We start from the raw sequence: 17,001 nt of genomic DNA, 5'->3' as shown, positions 1-17,001 counted from the left end.
TAGAGTGGGATTTTGATACAGTCTCAATTCATTCTGTAATTTGGGGTGTTTGCCCAACGCTGTCAAATATGTTTATATAATAGTGGACAGTGGACAGGTGGCAGAAAATGAAGGAAGAGAGAGCTTGGATATGATTTTAATGTTAGTGTGTTGTTTAACTGCAGGTCTGCGAGTGTTTAGGCACTTTAGATGTTTAGATTGTTATCCATCGTGCAGTACCATCAGGTAGACGGCTGATCAATCCCAAATTCATTCTGCACCATCACAATGAGCCCAAGCACACAGCCAGTCATATAAAGAACTATCCTCAGCAACAACAAGAAAAGGACTCTTGCAACACATAGTAGCAATGTTGGTGGGGTGGAAGGGTGGGTCTGGGATTATGTGAGGAGACAGAGGTAAATGACATGAATGAAAAACTGTGGCACAAAAACTGTTCTCTATGATGCTTAGTGCAACTTAACTACCAAGTACATAGGATGGAGCAAAGGGTGGTCACACCAAATTATTTAATCTAGCTTTCATATGTTTACACAGACTATTCATGGAATTATTTTTGCAACTATCCTCACTTTCCAACATTTTTTCCTCAAGTCCCTAAAACTTTCTTTTGCAGAGGACGCTTACAGTTGTCAGTTTTCCTAGTACTAAATTTGTGGAAGTGAGACTTTTATTGTGAAGAACCTGACAGGAAGTATGATAGTTGTCGTCGCTTGCGGAACACGGCGCAGCTCTCTCCAGTCGTAGCTGCTCGTACATTACTAGCAGTCGCCGCCGCAACGAATGGAGGCGAACGGGTGGGAGAGACATCACCAAGGAATTGCTTCGCTATCAAAATAGCTCTCCCTCGGATGCAACAAGGATTTTTTTAAAACTCGAAAATATTTCAGCGGGCTTAACAAACGCCACACTTTTTTTGTGGGTGAAAAGTCGAATCGCTTCCCCTTTTTCCTCCTGACGAGACCGACTGCCTGTCATTTAAAAAAGGGCGTGTGTGCGGGGTGAAGGCAGTTTTAACCATTTAATGTGGGTATATATGGTATTGTAGACGTTTTTTTTTTTACACCATCTGGGTCTGAAGGACACAGTCGAAGATGGGATGCACACTGAGCACAGAGGACAAGGCGGCAGTGGAGCGCAGTAAAATGATCGACAGGAATCTGCGGGACGACGGGGAGAAGGCGGCCAGGGAGGTCAAGCTGCTGCTGCTCGGTAAGGAAGGAGGAGAAGATGGGGTGTTGGTGGTGAGGGCTCGGTCGGTGGACGAACTTCACCTTGTGTTCGCCCATGAGCTGTATCAGCTAAAAGGATTTTTAGGGGCTACCCCACCGTGAAAAACATTAATGTTGGCTAATTTATTCGCTTATTGGTCAGTGTTAGGTGGTGTCAGTTGCGAGGTGTTACAGAGTTTCAATTCCGCATCGCTAGCACACTCACACCTTGCTAGCTTCAGTTAACCGTCAGCTGTCAACTCTGTCACTAAATTCAACATGTTATTTCAAAAAAGGGGGGAAAAAAGTGCCGAAATATTACCAACATAAACACCAGTGAGTGTTTTAATCGCGGGTTTTAATCCTTGTAGTTCAAATTTTGTGTTTGGAATTAAATACATGTCAAGTTTTTCTTTTTTTTTCCCCCCCTGCTGTTGGCATTAGATCCATTGAGCCGTCTCTGTAGAGCATTTGTATTGACTAAATCCTTCTAACAATGGCACATTTCCTCTCGTCTGGCCCTGTGCAGTGCAGTGAAAATAGGCCTATGCCTCATTAGGGGCCCAGGCCTGACTGAAAACTTTGTTGAGTCCAGTCATTTCAGGTTATTTAAAGATTCAGCCCCTATTTTGAAATTCAAAGTTAAGCTTCCCAGCAGGCTGAAGAGATTTCTTTTTTTCCCCCTCCTGTAGTATTACCTACACTTTTCTGTGCTTGTTGCCTTGCCTTGTTCTCACCTCCAGTTCAACAGTAAGATACATAAAGAGATGCTGTGTGAAAAGGGCAAACATCTTGCGCAAGAAATGCAGGAAATTACAGTAATGAAGTGGCAAAAATATGGTTTGATTTAGTTAGCAGCCACACAAAGATGAGCAGAAAATAGCAGCTGTGTAAGCTAAATTGCAACTGATCGACTTAAATAACCCAGCAGTTGTATGACATTACATGCTGATGTAGAGATATCTGTCTCATGACTCTCTCATTAGTCTCAGCAAAGGACAATTTCAACTGACCTCTGTGCACCCGCACTATTTTCAAGTCCTCTTTGTGTTTGAGTACTAATCCAACAGCCATAAGCTCTTATTTTGGTGAATTGTTACTGTATATCCCTATAGAATCTGCCTTGAGGGTGTATTATGAATAGTATAGTGCACCCATTGAGGTCTCTTTTTATTTCATTATTGGAATTTCTTGCATTCATTCATGTGTTTCATCAACTCCCTTGCTCCTTCTGACAACCCCATATGCACAATTACATGAATTGTGTGCTTTTAAAAGCCAGCCATGTGTAAATTAATGGCATTACTTACATGTGGAGAAACACTGTTATCCATGTAAATAGAGAGCGTAGGTGAAAAACTTTTCCATCGACCCCTTAGGTGGCTAGCTTTGGGAAATGTTGACATGCACACACATGGTATGTGGGTTACCAGGACACAAAGTCTGAAGTCAATATCAGTAGCAGGCAAACACCTGACAGAAGGCACAGAATAAGAGTTGTTAGCAGCTTTTGTGGACAGATTTGTGAGCCAGAGCAAGATTTCTTCATGTTTTTTTTTTTTTTTTTTTGTTTTTTTTTTTGCACAACTCATACACACATTTGCTACTATTCTTATTGGTGTTGATTAGAATGACACAATCTTTACATTACTTGGGACAAAAGTTGTTACAAATGTTTTGTTTGAACAAGAGTGTACATATTTTCATGTTAAAGGTAGACTACATTCCTCAGGTGCTTGGAGGCCAGATGGGGCTTGCAGATCGAAAGCGAGCAAGTTGGCTCAGGTTTCTGCTATGTTGCTGTAGGGTGGAATATGAGTTTTCATCAGCTGTGGCTCCGACTGACACAGGCCATGTAACATTGGTTTACCCCTTCTGTTTTTTTGGGTTTTTTTGGTAGGAAAGCTGTTTTTTTTGTGTCTGTGTTTGTGTCGTGATAGTTGTGCGCCAGGTCATGTGGCCCCCCATGCGCGGCTGCTTTGGCACGACTTCCTGCCCATTTGTGTTTGATCCATTCACTGTGGTAGCCAGGTAACACATACACACACACACACACACACACACACGGCCTCTTCAGGTTACTGCCTGAAGTGACACACAGACAGGCCTGAGACGCCAGGAGAAAGGAAAAGAGGACCCGTAAGATGAGAACACTTCTAATGACTGAAGCATTAAAAATGAAAAAAGCTCCTCTGCAGAGACGCAGAGCGGGGCCTGGGTTGGGAGTTTGAGTTGTTTACCCTGCAGATAAACAGTCACTGAAAAGATACTGTTTCAGCGTTGTTGATTCACAGGCAATTCTGGAGTATACTCTTCTCCAAACATACCCCGTCAACACTGATAAAAAGTTGTGTCTTGATAGTAAAAAGCTGGCATGGCTGTAGCGGTGTGTTGCGTCCTGCTAGAAGAAATCTTTTGCGTATCTTATGGAGACGACCCCTTCCAAATGTGTGGATATTTGTGTATTTGTGGTGAATTGGTGAGCAGCAGGTTCATGTGGTGACCACCTGGTTTTCAAGCTCTGTCTTAAATGTTAATCACAGGCTTATGTTTGCTCCCTATCACTGCCATGAAATCACCCAGCTGACGTTAAAAAAAAAAAAAAACCCCACAAACCTTCATTTGCATGAAAAATAATTTGAATCTCTGAGCACACTGTCAGGTCCAAACCAGCTGGCAGGCCCAGGTAGCTCTGTAGAAGGGGAATGTGATCTTTTTGTGAAAAACCGAACATATTTCTCATTTAGCTCTTAGTCTTTATTTGGCTCTCATTTTATTCCCATCATCTCCTGGACCCAATTATCCTACTATTCATATCTACATGCTAAAATAGATTACAATCTCCTCAGCCTAATTACTCTTTCTATAGCCTTTCTATGTCGTATAACTGTGGGAAGATTTTATTAATAATATTTAGCCTTTGTCTTACTTTTGTCACTGTACTTTCTTTAATGTTTTTAAAATTATGTAACCAGAATGACTGTGTTACTCATCTTGGAGACAGAGCCCCCCCCCTTGCAATAAGCACTCGTGAATAGTTCAGTCGGTGCCAGTGTGTGTGGGAAACAATCTTTTAGCTATCGATCCCCGTGTTGGCAGATCGATCCCTGTGATTTAGCATGGTCATTTCCCCTTGTGGGTAGCACCGCTCGGAGGATCCTGGCATCCTTCATGAGTGACTCATACTTAAATCCCCGTAGAGGGAGAGGGAAAGGAGAAAAAAAAAGAGGAATTGGATAGTGAGTGAGAGGAACAATAAATCATGAAGGAAAAATGACTGAAGGAGACGGAGTGTAAAAGAGTAAGAGGGGTGTGTACGACTGAACAAGAGTGGAGAACTGATAGAGGAGAGGCTTCATGCTGCTAATGTGGCATCACTAATGTGGTTAGCACATTGTGCCAAACTTCATACGCCCTCTTTTAGTCCTTGGACTGCTCACCTAAAAGTGGACGTGTTGGGCCGGCAACACAGTCCCCATAAACCCTCCTGACCCACACTCATTTATCTTCATGCCATTGATTTGACCCCAAAACCAGCATGAGCTACAATTAATAAGGAGCCAGAAAAAGATTTTTTTTTACAAACTTTAATTTTCATTGGAATGCAAGGACATGTTACAAGAAGAGAAGAAGAGAATCAGCAGCAGCAACATATGGCTAATCTATAAAAGGAGAAGTCCCCGCATTGGTAGCCATTTTAATCACATTTGTCTCCATACTGCCATTGTTAGAAAACATTCCTCGTCCTCGCTGCAGTCGTACTTAGAGAAAGATGAACCAGAGGGAGTTCCAGGAGGAAAGATGTGTTTGCGGTTGGTAGATAGAAACGTCTCTGTTCTCAGTGGAGGAAGAAGAAGAAGAAAAAAAACCCTCCATTTTCACTGCAATGGTTTGCTTGGATTTTCCTAAAATAGTTTCAACCGCTAGAAACAGAAACCAGCTGCTCCAGTGGTTTTCAACTGTGTAGCTGTTTTGGGGTGGGTGTATCAAAGCTGTGGGTGTGTAACATGACTCTGCATGAGGAGCGATAGGTCAGGCCTGTGGTTCCACGTAACCCTGTGTTTTCTGTGTGTGTATGTGAGAGAGTCAAAATGAGGACAACTTTGTGTTTTGTATTCCTCAGGCCTGGAGGCTTTGGCAAGAGCCACACCCTAGTGATATCACTGGTGTTAGGAGGCCAAGATTCTTACATAAACACATATTGAATATAATGAAGAGTTAGGCAGTGAATTTCTGATATCTTTCCACTTTTAACCATTGGAATGATCAGAATTAGAGAGCAGGCTCATTATCATAGCAGTTCTGGTGCTAATTTTCATTTCTCTAAACTCATGCGGTCAACAGTAGTGGCAAAAAATGTCTGACACAACTTGGTTCTACATTTTCGCAATTACAGTATGTTAATTGTCATGATTCATCACACATCACCATTTATTTTGGCTTTGTGACATAAGTATTTCTCAACAGTTCATACAAAAGTCTGAATCACCTCTAATTCAGTGCAAATGATAAAGATTTGGAAATAAAACAGCACTTTTGTTCACTTGATGCGTGGGAAATGACAGTTTTCTGATTGATGTGAATAGGGCTGCAATTCTAATTTTCACTAACCTTGACTCCATGGTGGTCCTTTCAGATGTCTTGTTTTGTCCAACTGACTCAAAGATATTCTATGAAGTAAAGAGAAGCAGCACATGATTACATTTGAGATGCTAAAATCTGAAAATGTCTGGCATCTTTGCTAAATAAGTTAAAAAGTACATGTTATTTTTTGCAAACAAAGCAGTAGAAAAACTCAAGAAACCACAGAGAATGCACATTACTAGAAGTTAGCTAAAAGTTTCCTTTCTGAGAAGGTTGCTCTGAATTCAGCATGAGCTCATAGCTCATGCCCTAAGTGGATTTTCACATGTCCCACATTGAAACGCTCTGCGTCGGAATGTAAAGTGTCTGTGGCATTGTGAAAATGGCTCTCGGGCAGGCCAAGGGGCGCAACTGTGCCGGCAGTGCCCAGTCGAGCAACGTATCTGCCGTCTGTGTGTGCCTGCAGGTCCCACAGGGATTCACACAGCCGAGTGTTTGGCCTTAGAGCACAGGGAGCTGCCACTGTACCGTCAACCCCCCCTCACCCCCTCCGGGCTGCTCCGGCACCCGAGTGGTGACACATAATTAAAATAATGTGTCCTCAGGTGAATCTCATCCAATTATACTGAAGGTGAAGTGGCAGGGCTGTACTATCAGCATGCGGTTATTGCTGAGGGAAAGTTTGTAGGAATTCAGACAGGTAGTGTGCACAATGTAGTGGGATGCATATAGTATATATTTGTTTATTCATTTTGTGTTAAAACTTTTCTAAACAAAGCTCAGGAGAAGCTGTTAACTTGCAGCACAGAGCAGGGTCAACAACAAGTGGCATATGTCAAAAATGCAGTGTTGCCATATTTTTTGTTTTTGCAACATTGAGGAAAGTGGAACTAGATTAGGCGGATGATTTATTATGCAAGAGCGAACCGTCTTGTCTGCGCTGGCAGTGTCACGAGGTAACAGATAACGGTAGGTTTCATGATATGATTTCACTTCCCTTTATTCTGGTTCTAGAGCTGGGGGTGTTTACTCTGGGAATAGCTACTCTCAAGTGGTTTGGAAAATCTTCCCTAGTGGCAGGGGAGCATTACGTCAGTGACAACCGGCCAATTGCCTCTCCATAAACAAGTATCCGCTGCTGTAATATGAGGACACTGAGTGGTAGATCTAATGTAGTTTATAGTAATATCCATTAGGAGCACAAGAGTGTGATGAATGTGGTTTATAAGGACATCACAGATGGCTTTGATTGGGGAAAAAGGAAAATTTGAATAAAAGGGCACTTCCAAGTGACTGGTTATCGGGGCATCAAGTACAGTAGAGAAAAAAGAGCAGCCAATGCATAATGCAGAATGGTCTCGCTGGAAGCCAACGTGTCTCACACATACACACACGTACGCTCGCAACCACAAAGCCTCCTCAGGTGACTGTGGCCTCACGCTAGAGATGTCCTGGATATAACGAGAGAGCAGTTGCCATGGCACTGTGACGTTTGAAAGATCCGCAAAGCAAAAGCCGTGCCGACAGTCTTGATTCCCTTTGTGCTTTTCCCTACCCCCCCATCCTCTGCTCTTTTCATCATAGTATTGTCTCATCGGTCAACTTGCACAGCAGTCAATCTAATCAGTTGCCGGCGCCACGCTCCTTCCCATTCTGAAGTGGCACCGTGGTTTTCGGCACTTCACAGCGCCGTCAATAATAATCTGTTTTATCATTAGAGCCACACGCCATGTTAAGGCCAAGAGCCTTCACACGGAGACAGCATGATGATGACGATGACGATACCTGTGCTGATAAAATTCCAGATGCGCAGTTTGCTTAATATAATGTCAGATCCGGTCACACTTAAATGGAGCAAGCTGGATCAGAAAACATTCATCTGACTGAGCTTGCTGGTATTGACTTATCAGTATATTAGTCTGGAATTGTCTTGAGCTGAGGCCACAGCAGAGGTTTAAAGATTCCTTTTAACTTAAACCCTCTCTCTCACACACACACGCGCGTGCACTCTTGTTTCTCAGTTCTCCTGTGTTGAGGTGGCTTTTCTAAGGTCGTTTTCATGGTTCCTCATTACATTAGATCATTGTAAAATTACTGGATGTGCTTTTTAAAAAAAAAAAAAAAAAAAAAAAACGCAGATAAAGAAAGTGGGCTTGTTGATATAAGGGTTAAAACTCTTTCCTTGTTACAGGACAACATTAACCTCTTGAATATTTACAGTTTAATAATAAACCTTTTCTTCTCTGTCTTTTCCAGGTGCTGGTGAATCAGGGAAAAGTACAATTGTGAAGCAGATGAAGTGAGTTCATTTTGCTGCTAATGCATCTCATCATTCTACACACTGAACACTCAAAACAAAGTTTTTTCTTCTTCCAGTGTATCAACAAGGACTTGTCTCATCAGATATGTATGACAGCGCTGCACTAGATATTATTTTCAAAGAGTATTCATTTTCCACAACACAAACAGTGTCAAACACCAATCATGCTTTTATAGCAACTCTCTGGGTAATGCTACGCTCTGTGAATCGCAGTACAAACAGGTACCAACCGTAATGGATCATAAAGACAACCCAGCAGAAAACATTAGTGTATACTCTGCCTACACATACATACTGTGTGTGTCTGTGTGCTGCATACAGTATGAACTACATTTTTCAAAACGGCTCTCATGAATACACACATCAATCAGCAGACATGCACATGCCAGATGCACAGCACTTCTACATTTTTAAGCAGCTGCTCTGCTGTGATATTACTTCTTCTATTGGCTCTTCACCTGTGAAGGATGCACTGGACGCTGCTCTTGTAGAAATGTTATTTTCCTCACCATGAACGGTCATGTATTGAGTGGAGCACAAGTGCACTGAGAGATCTGTCTAATTTAAGGGCATTATTTACTTTGGAGTACGTACTTGTTGTAGCATAATACAGATTTACATATCGTTAGCTGGGCAAAGTTGTTTAATGCACTTTCTGTGCGTCATGATACTGAAAGAATAAGTCTTATGATTATCAACAGATCCTATGGAAAGACCCAAGTACCAGCAATGAATTGATGCCATTAACAATAATGAAAATACTAGCCACATTTTAAAAAAATATACAGGTTCAGCAGAGCCCCAGACAGGGAAGGGAAGTCGGAACACCTTGTTGGTTGTGTGTCTTTTACACAGAACACAGAATAATACCAGCCTTTTCCCTTAACTGCAGAATTATTGTTTTAAGGGTCAAATAATTGTGGGAACTGAATATAACAATTTTACATGGTATGTATTCAGCTGATGCTTTTATCTAGAGAAACTAACACTGAGTGAAGCTGTAGAAAAAGCTTCTTCTTTTCCCTGGATGACTATAATTTAAGCAGCCAGAAATGAAGAGTGTAGAGATCAGGGCTATTGCGGCCTGACAACATTTCTGCTGACGTTACAATGAGCATGTAAGGTCAGAGTATTAAAAGAGATATTGAATAAGAGTGGAGGAGAAAAATAAGTCTAAGAGAGAATTTTCTAAGAAAGTTAGGCATCATTCTGTGAAACGACGTGCTTTCTGTCTGTGACGGCAGCGTTTGGAACACTCCGGTCGTCATTCGTTGCTGTAACAGGCAAATTTTTGCAACGTAGGAAAATGGTTCGACCGCTGACCAGTTTTTCCCCCCTTTCTGCAGGATCATCCATGAGGCAGGCTACTCAGAAGAGGAATGTAAGCAGTACAAGGCTGTGGTCTACAGCAACACTATCCAGTCCATCATCGCCATCATCAGAGCCATGGGGCGCCTCAAGATCGACTTTGGCGATGCTGCAAGAGCTGTGAGTGACAGAGGGAGAGGGATGTAATTTGGTCGGTTTAAAGCAGAAACCTGAAGTGAATTTGTGGTGTTGGAAAACAAGCCTGTACTAACATTGAATACTCAGCAATTGCCCCTGGGAAAGTAGTCTTGGGTTTGAATGTAGTCATGATTTCAGAGGTCATTTCAGGTCGCCTGTAAGTCATGTAAAGTGTATTGTAATGTTTTAAAATCAGGTTAGGTAATGTGCCGTTTTGGCTGTCTCTGAAATAACCTTAAAACCCTGTAACTGGCATTTGAGCATGGGTAGCAGATTAATGTTAATTATGTAATGACTTTCATGGTTGATTTATGATACTGACACCACCCGGACTCCTCTCCCAGGATGATGCACGGCAGCTGTTTGTGCTGGCGGGCTCAGCAGAAGAAGGCTTCATGACGGCGGAGCTGGCCGGCGTCATCAAGCGGCTCTGGAAGGACGGAGGTGTTCAAGCCTGCTTCAGCCGCTCTCGCGAATATCAGCTCAACGACTCGGCGGCATAGTGAGTCACACAAACGCACACACATAAACAACTGAGCTAACAGTTGCAGGGCTCACTGAAAAATTGTGATTCACCCACTGAGAAAACTCAGTGGTCCTCCACACTGATTTATGTCAACAACTTTTAACGACAAATCAGATATCTAGAAACCCACATTACTGCCATTCCACTGCAAACACGCAGAAACTTGATGCCAGACACATGTTGTTCATGCTTCAGCCATGCTCAGAGAGTAGAAAGCAACAATACTGAGCATCTGTCTGGACTTTCACTTTGTCAATATTTGCCCTCCTTTACCAACCCTGATGAGCAGTGGCTGGAAAGACTGTTTAATCTTTGACCTTATACCTCAGCACGGAAACATTCGCCACATGCTTAAAAACTGAAAAGAAAATGACAGAGAAACTTAACCCTCTGCAGCTGAATAGTTCCATTATTTTCTTGACCAGCGTGAATATCGTATATATTGTGCAAGAGCCCTTGGCGCTGAAACAAATGATATCATCACAAGGCAGCTCCTAGTTTTATTTCGGGAGAAAAGCCATTTGCCTTGTTTTGCTGCCGAGGAACAAACATTAGCAATTACAGGCCGAGGGAACTGCAGTCGCTGACCATTTTCTAATTGGTTCCTCTAATCCTGCTGTCCAAGGGCTTTTCATGAATAGGAAACACCATTGTTAAACCTTGTATTTTTTTTCTTTACTTCACTTAATACCTTGGAAGACAAACAAAAGGCTTGTTTGCATGAAGGGGAGATTGCTTGTGTTTGTTTGCTGGAAACCAGAGGTCACTAATCTCTCTCCCTTGTAATTTATCAGCAGTAACCTTGTGGTATTAGCCTGGGTCATAATACATCCAGAGTGTGTAGGTTTATGTGTGATATCCTGTATGGGCACAGCAGATGCATGCACTCATACTATCACAACAAATATGAAATAAATGTTGTACCTGTAGCAGAGATACTGAAATAAACATGATAAAAATAAAAACATGCTACAAAGGATAAAGAATAAACCCCATCCAGTCTGTATACCTCTGTATTCCCATTCAGGACCATGAGAACACTAGAGTCTATCCCAGTAGGTATTGGCTGGGATAATGTGGAACAGCACCCTGGACAGATGGCTGGTCCATTACAGGACTAACACCGACGCTGACAAACACGTTGACACTTTCATGCTGCAACTCAGCTGCTTATCCTTAGACCCACAGAGGAACCCAGAGGGAATCCACCAGACAGAGAGAAAACAATGCACACTCCCCACTGAAAAGACCAAGGCTCAGATTTAAACCCAGGACCTGTTTGCTGTGAGGCAACAGTTCCAACCGCTAAGCCACTGTGTCGTCATGTCTAAATTTAACACAAACAGGTTGTAGCTTGTCTCTTCACTGTGTGTCCAGATTTTTTTAAATCTAACTCTGAGTGAGAACTGAATTTTGTTGCAACTGAAAATGAAAAAAAAAAAAAATCCCTTTAATTTCACAACATGTGTAGTCAAGTCTGAAATATGGAACCCAGTCTGATTTATCGTTGGGAATGCACAGGGAGTTGTTTGTTCATCCAGCAGTTACACACTTGACCTTGATACTTCTGACACAGTTTGCTTCCCCTCCTGCTCTTTCTCACTCCCTTTTCTCCTCTTCCTCCATTTTGCTCTCCGCTGTTTTTGTTATCCCTTCCTCACGTCCTTTCTCTTTGTGTCCTTCCCTCAGCTACTTGAACGATTTGGACAGGATATCCCAGGCCACCTACATCCCAACTCAGCAGGATGTCCTGAGGACTCGAGTCAAAACCACGGGCATTGTGGAGACCCACTTCACGTTCAAGGACCTGCACTTCAAGTGAGAATTTCTTCACTGCAACAAATGGCAAAAACCCAAAGTGATTTACATGATGGCTTAATTAGGTTTCCTTCCTGTTACTGACTCATTCACTTCCATAGAAATTCCCTTTGTGCGTGTACAGCTGTTAAGTTGTGACACAGGCTGTGAAGGTGTTGCGCGCATCAGTGATGACTCAGTTATGGCCCTCTGCTGAAAAACACAAGACAGGAAGTGGGGGCAGTAGGCTCAATGATGTCATGATAGCAGAAGTTGATGCTGTTGCCATCGAAATTGACACTGCTGACCACAAAACAGAAGAGAGAAATCCCTTGTTAATTCTTTCCTTAAAAACACACACGCACACAATTACACTGTCATAATGACACACCATTATCATCACTGTTGTATATTAATAAGCATTACAGAACTTCTGTAAGCTAACCAGCTACCACAAAAGCAAAGTTAATCACTGTTTAATGAGTGCTGCATTTCTTTAAATAAAAACAGCTGGTCTGTTAAACACCTGGTCTCCAATAATGGCCAGGGGTTTGGTCGACAAGAACAGGATTGGGGAACATACAAAGGAAGATAAACTCAAAGGAAGATAAACTCCATATAATGTGTGTGCCAGTTAACTGCACTGCACATGTTTACTGCTTTAATTTTATAAATCCAAAGATATGATTAAGCTGTTTTCAACACTTTGTTGTTCTGGACAACTCATCTAAAATATTATTGTCCTTTGATTCGTTCATTCTGATCCACATGCAACTGTTTCACAATAAAAGCCCTGATAAGACACGAAAGGTTTCCATCCACTGGAGGGCTTTTAATTTGAAACAGTTATATCGGTCTTTCGCATGATCTTTGAAAATTAAACGTATTTAAGTAGTGGCTGGCAGGCTTTTGAGTGTCAGTTATATATTTATGGTCAGTTATATATTTATGATTTTCATTAACAATGTGCCTTAAAAACCTAAGAAGTATTTCCAGTTGTGACATTTATAGTAAGTAATAGGGGCTATTACAGGAGGTAAATGGGGCTTTTGTTGTCTCTATGCATCACATTTGCATGCATTTTTGCATGATTATTTCACAGTGTTCCATAAGAATCTGATTTCAAAATGCTCTTGCTGTTTGAATGTGCTAGTTTTTTGAAATAAAGTAACCCACATTCATGCTTCTGGGCTGAGCAAAGTAGGAAATACAATGCAAAAGCTAAAAGTCTGTTTCTCTTTAATATTTTTTTTCTTCTGCCATTACACAATCATTGTTTGTACAGTTCTGTTTAGACGTTAGATGGACAGATGAATATTCTCCACACCACCAGCATTTTATCAAAATTAGTGTTGTGTAACAATAGACAAAGCTTTACTGTTTTCTTTCGCCTTTTTCACTCACTGTTATCACATAAAACTCAAGCAGGACCAGATCAGCCACGGACATTTGTTTTTGCTTTTGGATTCCATAAACACTGCCTGTATTGTATTGTATGTATATATGTGTGCTGAGGAACATGTTTACATATTTAGTTCTTCCTTTCCCTCCCAGAATGTTTGATGTTGGCGGTCAGCGATCTGAGAGGAAGAAGTGGATCCATTGCTTTGAGGGTGTGACCGCCATCATCTTTTGTGTGGCCCTCAGCGACTATGACCTGGTGCTAGCTGAGGATGAGGAGATGGTGAGTGGTTCAGTCACTGACTCATGTAAGAAAGATAATAGCAGGCACAGCGGGAACTAAATCTTTGTTTACCTGAATCGTGATGGGTCAGAGAAGTAGAACTAAAGAATAGGTTCCATTCAAGGTCTTTTCCACGTTTATGGATCAGCGATCACACAACTGGCCTTTTCAGTGTGACGCACAATGTCTGACGTCATCTTCCTTCTTCCCTCAGAACCGAATGCACGAGAGTATGAAGCTGTTTGACAGCATCTGCAACAACAAGTGGTTCACGGATACTTCCATCATCCTCTTCCTCAACAAGAAGGACCTGTTTGAGGAGAAGATCAAGAAAAGTCCTCTTACCATCTGCTACCCAGAATATGCTGGTGAGATCGGTTTCCGTTTTCAGAAAACGTTCCAGCAGGCAGCAGAAATTTCCTCCCAAGCTAATGACGAATGTTTCATATATCTTTAAAATTTAATAGATACTACGTGTGAACAGTTACTTGGTACAATCTTTTCATCACAGTGAGGTTGCCAGGAACCAGCAGAGATTTCAGGAAGTCACTGCTCCTGGCAAAGACACAATCTGGCACACTTAAGTTTTTGTAAACAGACAGAGACATATACAATTCGAGCTTTATAGGTGCTGGTAGGCAGATTTTACAACCTTTGGTAGAGCCAGGCTGGCTGTTTCCAGTGTTTATGCTAAGCTAACTAGCTGCTGGCTGTAGCTACAATACAGACAGGAAAGTGGTATCTCTGCATCTAACTCTATTCAAGAAAAAGAACAAGTATATTTCCTAAAATGGTAGATTGTTCCATTAACTGTTCAGCCCTGATGAATAACCAGTTAACAGGATGAGGCCCAGCCATGTCACCCAGTCCTCAAATAATACAAATATTATATACAATACAATTTCAGCGCCTTTTCCTATGTTGTGACTTCCTGACTCCCTCACTTCCTGCTCCTCGTCTTTTTCCAGGCTCCAACACGTACGAGGAAGCAGCTGCCTACATCCAGTGTCAGTTCGAGGACCTGAACAAGAGGAAGGACACCAAGGAGATTTACACCCACTTCACCTGCGCCACAGACACCAAGAATGTGCAGTTTGTCTTTGACGCCGTCACCGACGTCATCATCAAGAACAACCTGAAAGACTGTGGTCTCTTCTGAGGAGCGATGACAACGTGGATGACAATTTCTTTTTCTTGGTAAGGAACCCTCATCTCATCATCGCCTCCTTAAATCTCTCCGGGCTGCTGGAGCTCGACCGAGGCCCACGCACTTTCGGCTGGCTCACATGCGGCGGACGTGTGTGTGCACATGTGTGGCTCTGCGTCATGGATGAGGACACATGTCAGGATTATGACTGAATGTGCGTTCACCGTGGCATCAGGCTGCGGGGGGTGGGGTTGCTGAGGAAACCATCGGAGCCTGGTTTAAACGTCTGCCTGCAATCTAGCTTTTTCTCTTGCAAATGTGTTCAACAAATTGGCTTCACGTGGTTTCTCTCCAGAGCTTAAGCATTCAGAATTATGGAGGAGCATAGCTGGAGTTGACCACAAAGATACAGCGTAATCCTACATAATGAAATCTGTAATTTAATCACTGAATTGCTGAAATCAGTGCCTTCTATCATCAGAGGCATAAATACATTTTCTGCTCCATTTAGATGTTAGCGGCAAGGTCGAGCTCTGGAGATCCTCTCTTTAAAACGACCTATCTCTCCTTTTTTTTCCCTTCCCCCTTCCTTCATGTTTCTTTCTCCTCTTCTTTCCTCAGGCAGTGGAGCCAGCTTATTGTGCATCTTTGGTGGGGAAGATGAGAAGAGTCGGGAGGATCAGTCACGGACCAGTGCTGTACTATATGCCACTTTTAACAGTTTTATTTATGTTTTTGTCTTGGGAACATTTTGAACTAGCATTACAACATTTGTGTAGGATGTTTGTATCATGTAAAAGCGTCAGAAATTTTCGCACATTTTTTTTTTTTTTTTTAATTTCCTCTGTTTATTTTTGTTGTTTTTAATTTTTAAGTTGAAGGAGGAGGAGATCACATTTTTGCTGTTCCTTCTGCCGCTGTCTCTGGAAAAGGAAACTTTCGCTATTGACGGAAATGCTTCTTTTCTTCCTTCCCTACAACCAAAAGGGAAGAAAAGAGGTAAAACTTTGAGTCCAGTTTGTTGGTACTTGTGCCTTCGCATGCCTTTTACTGCGGTTGTAGTCCTAATGCTTGTTCTGTTGCCTGCTGAATTGTTCTAAACATAAAGAGGTAAACTGTTTTCATATGTTAGTGTCCCTGCTATCTTCAATGTGCACACCACTGAGCTATCGGGAGGAGGAAGAATTCCCTCTGGTCTAAAGGTACATGGGTCTCCATGGTGACCAACATGTAGCCTCCACAGTTCCCCACCCCCATCCCCCCCACCTGCCATGACAATGAATGGCCTCACTGGCCGATCACACTGTACAATACTGAGATGTATATTGTTACATTTACCGTGCGAATCTGGGGTTCGGGTTTTTAAACAGTGTATAAAATATCCATCCTTCCCAACCATTCAGAAAATGGTTAGTCAAGGCACTGAGCTTATAATGCGCTCAAGTGTGTAAAAGTACAAAGACCGGAGTAGGCACATTTTACTATGTATTTTAATGTATTTGGAGGAGTTTCTGGAGTTTTTGGTGTTACAGAGAGAAAAACTGAACCACATGAAAAGATGGTTGTAAAGGTAAGGGTGAGGTCTGAAATGTTTTAAGGTTCAGACACCATCTTTGGATCCTATCCAGCGATAATTTAAAGAGTAGAGGTGCTGCTCGGGGATCCATGAAGACTTTTCATTCAGGTGATGGAAACAAAGATGGTCAAGGGAAGCCTGGTCTGTGATTTTAGATTAGATCAGTACTGCTTTGCCAAGAGGAGTGATGATAAATACGGTCCTGGATCTGTTCATATAAGGAAACTGCCACAACTGTCAATGTATGTGTATGTTCTCCACGGAAGGAGAATCTTTGTAGACTCATCTCTCTTATTTTGCTAATAAAAACCATTTACAAACCATACGGAGTTGCTGTGTCCTTATATGAATCAATTGATGAAGCATTTTCACACTAATGGAAGCTCAGATATTGCACCATTAATAATAGATATTTAATCCTGCTCCCCTTTTTAATCTTAAATCTTTACCTTAAATGTCATGCCGCCATCACATGCTCTCCTAATGCATAAATACATGAGACTGTACCTTTATGTCTGTTAATAACCTGAGAGCATTTTCTTTCCTTAAATGCTTAACATAAGTTGTTTTCTTCTATGTATCACAAAAGCTAAACCATAGTTTATCAAAAAGATGCCTTTATCAGTAATAGGTCATACCACTCCTGCTTT

The 17,001-nt window shown here is 42.0% G+C and overlaps 1 protein-coding gene across 1 annotated transcript; it reads left to right on the top strand.

Moving 5' to 3' along the window:
* The first annotated feature begins 716 nt into the window (after window positions 1-716).
* gnai1 (guanine nucleotide binding protein (G protein), alpha inhibiting activity polypeptide 1) lies at window positions 717-16,674 on the top strand. Its single transcript, XM_018680917.2, has 9 exons — window positions 717-1,212; window positions 8,052-8,094; window positions 9,462-9,603; window positions 9,966-10,123; window positions 11,837-11,965; window positions 13,499-13,628; window positions 13,843-13,996; window positions 14,597-14,825; window positions 15,397-16,674. Exons 1-8 carry the CDS (start codon window positions 1,095-1,097, stop codon window positions 14,785-14,787), a joined length of 1,065 nt encoding a protein of 354 aa, XP_018536433.1. The 5' UTR covers window positions 717-1,094; the 3' UTR covers window positions 14,788-14,825; window positions 15,397-16,674.
* Window positions 16,675-17,001: the final 327 nt, after the last annotated feature.

This window comes from Lates calcarifer, linkage group LG18 (assembly GCF_001640805.2).
Source record: "Lates calcarifer isolate ASB-BC8 linkage group LG18, TLL_Latcal_v3, whole genome shotgun sequence".
Taxonomy (NCBI): domain Eukaryota; kingdom Metazoa; phylum Chordata; class Actinopteri; family Centropomidae; genus Lates; species Lates calcarifer.
The sequence above is the reverse complement of the archived record's forward strand: the minus strand, read 5'-3'. Positions and strand labels throughout refer to the sequence as shown.

Coding starts and splice junctions, on each gene's coding strand:
- gnai1 (XM_018680917.2), top strand. CDS start 1,095: ATGGGATGCACACTGAGCACAGAGGACAAGGCGGCAGTGGAGCGCAGT. Junction 9,604..9,965: donor TTGGCGATGCTGCAAGAGCT/GTGAGTGACAGA, acceptor CTCCTCTCCCAG/GATGATGCACGGCAGCTGTT. Junction 11,966..13,498: donor TTCAAGGACCTGCACTTCAA/GTGAGAATTTCT, acceptor TTTCCCTCCCAG/AATGTTTGATGTTGGCGGTC.